The sequence below is a fragment of the Mycetomoellerius zeteki genome, unplaced genomic scaffold (assembly GCF_001594055.1).
Source record: "Mycetomoellerius zeteki isolate Tzet28-1 unplaced genomic scaffold, Tzet1.0 scaffold457, whole genome shotgun sequence".
Classification (NCBI taxonomy): Eukaryota; Metazoa; Arthropoda; class Insecta; order Hymenoptera; family Formicidae; genus Mycetomoellerius; species Mycetomoellerius zeteki.
The window spans coordinates 446,922-452,655 of NW_017257454.1; the positions used below are offsets into that span (position 1 = coordinate 446,922).

Genomic DNA, 5,734 nt, shown 5'->3' on the forward strand with positions numbered 1-5,734 from the left:
TGAAATTTCAATGCTATAGGCTATTGTATGCTAATATTGATTCAGTATAGGCATAATATTGAGGTGTTAAAATCTGGCGCAGTATCGATTGTCAATGTTGTATTTATGTATATTAGAATTCGATGTTTTCTTCAATATCGTTTTGTATTGTATGTATCTCCACTTCAGTATCAATTAACAATATAGGGCCAGTAACTTTCAACAGTGCCCCCCCCCTCTCTCTCTCTCTCTAAAATTATTCACCTATTTTTTATTACAAAACTATTAATAAAAAAGAACATGAAGAATATGCTATTAATTATTATTAAGTATAATTGAATCTCTCTCTCTCTCATAATAAAAAATAATGATTACATTATTATACAATAAAAGCGCATTTACATTATTTAATAAAAAAAAACGCCAAGTACAAATTTAAATTTTGATCTCAGGAAAATTAAAAAATATTTATTTCACATTTTAAAAATAGAGACAAATATAAAACAAATAAAACAATACTATTTTATATGATGGCTTCATTGATGAGACAACTACGTATTGTATGTTACTGTACGCGCAGTAAGTCATCTAAAACTGCCATAATAATGCCACTTCGGATGAACTTTAACTAGACTACAATTATAATTATAAGTTGTGTAATTTTTTTAAAAGCATTTTCGTGTATTTTACAAAAAAAAGGTATTTTGTAAAATAGCAAGCAGTCATTGCGTCACTCGTATTTGTGGTATACGTGTCTACTGGTACAGTTCAATCATATTGTTTTATTGTTGCAACCCAAAAAGTTACAACAGACTTAGTTATCAAAAGACACACATATATTAAAACATTTATTAATTTGCATGATTTATTGTATTCTATAAGCAAATGCAATTTGTTGTGAATACCAAAGTGGAACATTAGGATCTACTTACAAAAATAGAGGAACTATCGAATGCATCAGTGCAATATTTTTCTAAAAATCTATTAATAGTTGTGATATTTTGGCAATATCTTACTATATCTTTATTTTGACTGTATTAAAAGACTGATATAATTGTGGAGAAGATAAAACAATAACTCCGTGAATACAGTAAGTATCATTACAATAAATATTTGAAACCTAACCTATGCAATATTTCTTTTGATACTCGAAATTCTAACCGTCAAGACAAACTCATATCCCGGCAGCAAATCCCGTTATATACCTTGAATGACACAACATCATTGTCTTTAAGCTACCCGTGTGTTACAGTAAAAAAATGGGACATTCTCTATTTGCTCTGCCAATTCTGTCCATGGCGATTGTGAGCTTTGGATTCGAAGTAAATGTTGTTCATAAATGGAAATATTGTCAGTACGAATGGAAAAGTGAGCAGCGGAAGGAAGACGCGATAAGTTCTGGTGCTTACAGCTCCTACATGAGCATGTTTATCAATGCAGAAAAAGCAAATAGTAAGTTGATAACAAATTATTCGAAAAAGTTGAAAAGATTTTGTCGAGAAATATTTTTATTAGCGAAAGTTTAACTTACGGTTACAACATTTAACCATAAATATAATCTTATTATATTTTATGATTATTACTTTTATTATATATACATATATATATTATATGTACATACAAATACATATATATATATTTATGTATGTGTGTGCGTGTGCGTGTGCGTATGTGTGTATTACGATGTAATGCAATGCAGCATCGGTACTGCATGAAATTCTTCAAATAAATAATAAGTAAATGTACTTGTAATCGAATATATTTATATCCGGACATTTACACAAAATATTATTTATTTATTGTATATTATTATTAATCTTAAATGCTTTTTTTAAATATACTATAATTTAATTGTAATCTTTAAATACAATTAAATTATAATAGTGTAATAAAAAACATTTAAAATATTAATAATAACAAATTTTGTGTACGAGTTTCCGGACATAGGTATATGTTCAATGACTGGAAAATGTTTACCTTTTAGTAGAAGATAAGTTCCATTCACAAACAAAATCCTTATAGATGGTAGAGTATTCGTTACTACGTCAAGAGAAATTGACCCTAGTTCACCTGCCACTTTGGTGACAGTGACTGATAAGAAAGGATCAGGAAGTCCACTTTTACATCCGTATCTGTCATGTGTTAGCGCTGAAGAAGTCGTGTACGACGTATAGATATAAAGCGATAAACGAATAGCTAACACACATTCCACAGCAATTCACATATAACATTAAAGCAAGAAAGGATGGAATGCACTGTAAAAAAAAATCAGGAAATTCAATTTGAATTGACGTAAACCAACTCAATCTCAGAGTTAAATATGGCGAATTAACTGTCAGGTTGCGTCAAGAAAAATTTTAACTTCCTTTAATATCTTCCTTGTGTTAAATAAACATTGAATTTATTTCTATAAAATATTTATAAAATTGATTAAACTATTATTGATGGTAAACAAACATAATTGTACTGTCAATAAAAATACTTTATGAGCACGATGAAATAAATCTGCAATAGAACAGATTGATTTTAATATTTGAATGAACTGTTCTACAAAGTAACGAGAACTCAATAAATTGTTGATAGTAACAATTTTGAGGTGATTTCTACTTTGTTTTCGAGTAAAGTATAGATTTAATAATTTATTTAAGGGGATGCTGGAATGACCAAATTATTACATTACAGTTATATACCATAAAAATCTTCGAATTGATTGAACGAAATAAAAAAATCTTTTACAGGGGATTAAAATAGACCCAAAATTAGGAAGTGATGTAGTGGACCTTGTAAAAAATTTTTTAACATTTTTTTCGATTTTAGTACAAGGTCCACTGTACCACTTTTTAAAATTTTGGGTCTACTTTAATATCCTGTAAAAAGTTTTTTTATTCCGTTCAGTCAATTCGAAGATTTTTATACAACTGTAATGTGATTAACTTGGTCACTCCAGCATCCCCTTAATAGGACAATTCATTAAATTTATTTGATCCTGTTACTTTGTAAAATAATTTAATTAATTATTAAAACTTTCTACTCCACTCTGAAAAAAATGTTTATCACCATGATGTGGCAAGAAGTGCATGAAAATGGTTAATGGTTTGATCATTTGACCATCCTCGCTTTATACAGGTAGATGTCGAATCTCTTACGAGTACACGCGCCTTCTATTGATAGCTCCACAAAACGCTCTCTCGCTCTAAATCAAAGTGAAGTACCGTCAATAATTTATTGAGTTCCTACTACATTTAAGTCCTGTTTCTTTTACGTTATATTCATGCTCATTTACCACCAATAATGATTTAATCAACTTTGTAAATATGCTTGTAAATAGCGCCCCATCATCGAATTACGTAAATAATTAGTTCAATGTACTTTTCTCTATGACTGATTTGATCTCCATGTAGATGCAGATTTATTATTATTACGTAGTTAAATCACATTTGTAATAGTTTGAATTTGAATGAATATCTAACATTAACACACTTAACCATGTTTCAGATCGGTTAATCATATACTTTGACTAAATTTTTAAGTACATTTTACTACGTGAAGTTATTCGTCTAATTAGTGAAGTTATTCAACTAATTAGGTTTTCATTCTTCTTGACTTAATTATACTTAACTTAAATCGCGCAACCCTCAGATTTAGTTGTGTCCACTCTGAGTATTTTTTACAGTGTGGCCTGCGGCGTAATCTAAAAACTTGCACGGCGCCTTTGATTTCGGCATTGCAATCTTTGTCTTTCAACCTATATAAAAAGTAAGCAAAATGTATTATTTTATAAAAATTAGCAGGGTCAAAAAATTTTTTATGATTTAATAATAATAATAACTTTATTGAGTGCAACTGTTAACATTAATTACAAAATAAATAATCATACTAAAATAAACATTTTTTGTCTTTTTTTCGTAAACTTTTTAGTTTCGAAATTAAAACACATTTTAGATAAAGTAAATTTTTACATAATAAAATTTTAGACAATAAAAATTCAAAATTCTTGCGAAAACTCATCGTATCAATTTTTTTCAAAAAGCTTTTAACAACTTCGAAAGTCTACTTTAAAATGCTTACTTGTTTTTAATCCGCTGACGTTTCAGTCAGGAACAACGCTTTAAAATATAACAAAAATATTGAAAAAAATATCAATTTTCCAATTTTATGTATTTTAGGGACAAAATATCATATACCTAAATGAAATTCAAATGCCGATTTAAAACTCTATTTTTCCTCTTTAAAATGCATTTTTAAAAAATTTTCTGTTCACTGAAATACTTAAGTTTGAATGAAATGTGAGTACATTGCAAACATTCTCGAATGTTTCGTTCATGAATGATAGCGTATATTTTTTGTGTACATAGGTATACTTTACCCCAAAAAAAAAATATTTTGCCATTTAGCGGTTCCGTGTTAATGTCAGAGGATTTTCCATTTATATATGCCCTCAAGAGAATACTCTACAAAGTAAAGGAATTTCATATAACTATAAAGTACTGGATTTAGGATTGCGATCCTCTCAATACTAGAAGAATGTCTTGCATGTACTGACATGCACGCGTACTACGATAGCACGGAAATGATAAACTTCTTCTAACAAATAAGCGTGCCGCTAATATTTTGTGTATCCTTTTATTTCAAAAGGCTATTCGAGTTATTGTATAATGTTATAATAGAATTTTCTATAGAGGAATTTATATATTTTTGATCATAGCTCATGTGTCCCCATTTTTATAGATAAATACATGTTATAAATACACCTGATTAATGTAAGATTAATGTAAGATTTTTTGCTTAGAGGAAATGCTAAGAGGAATTTTTCGCTTATAATATTTTTTTTGGGGTGTAAATATTACTATGAATAAAAATAAATTGTTACGTTTTGTACATTATCCTTATCTTCTAGAGTGTGTTTTACTAATAATTGGCATAAATATTGAGTATCATCATTTTATTGTAAAAGTAGCGTTACGTGTTTACATTTCTGTTCGTCACTGTATGTACTGTATGTCATGTACGCAGATTCGAAAAACTTAATGAGACTGTACTTACGATGTTACTTTGTATGATGAAGCCTTTAAAAGCACTTTTATGTATATTGTATAGAAAAAAATGACGAACGACCGTCATTCGCATTTGCAATATACATGCTCTAACTGTCTAATACTGTCTACAGGTATAATTTAGTTATGTTACCTTATTATTGTTGTGCGAAAAAAGTCACAAACTTAATTATACTATTCGAAAAAAGAAATCTCTTTTTAGACCATAAATCAGACAAGATAATTCTTATAGTCGCAAACAACGAATCCATTAATGTAATTGTTCATTTATATTGCAATTTTTTTGAAAAAAGTAAACTTAAAAGAGCAAATAAGTACTTTTTTATATCTTTGAGTTAAAATAGCTTAAAAATGTAACATAATAGGGGAATTCTACAAATACACATACAAATACAAATAAGATTCGTTTTCTACACCAAAAGATCTATAAAATTAACTATTGTATTGGCTACTTTATACAAAAACTTTGGCGATCAAAAATAAGTTAAATAAAATAAAAATTACGTTAATTTCCTTTCCTCACGGCCTCTATGATAAAATAACGTATTATATAATACATACATATCATTATGTACGCGTAATAAGTCATCTAAGTGTCATTATACAGCCGAATCGAAAGACATTAAGCAGTCTACAATTATGATAAGTTGTATAATGTGGTTTTTAAAAACATTCATGTATATTGTGAAAAAAGATATAAA

At 28.2% G+C, this 5,734-nt stretch overlaps 1 protein-coding gene across 1 annotated transcript; it reads left to right on the forward strand.

Moving 5' to 3' along the window:
* The first annotated feature begins 1,238 nt into the window (after positions 1–1,238).
* On the forward strand, positions 1,239–2,218 carry LOC108726937 (major royal jelly protein 4-like). The gene is made up of 2 exons (XM_018454772.1): positions 1,239–1,431; positions 2,002–2,218. Exons 1-2 carry the CDS (start codon positions 1,239–1,241, stop codon positions 2,151–2,153), a joined length of 345 nt encoding a protein of 114 aa, XP_018310274.1. The 3' UTR covers positions 2,154–2,218.
* The last annotated feature ends 3,516 nt before the right edge of the window (positions 2,219–5,734 follow it).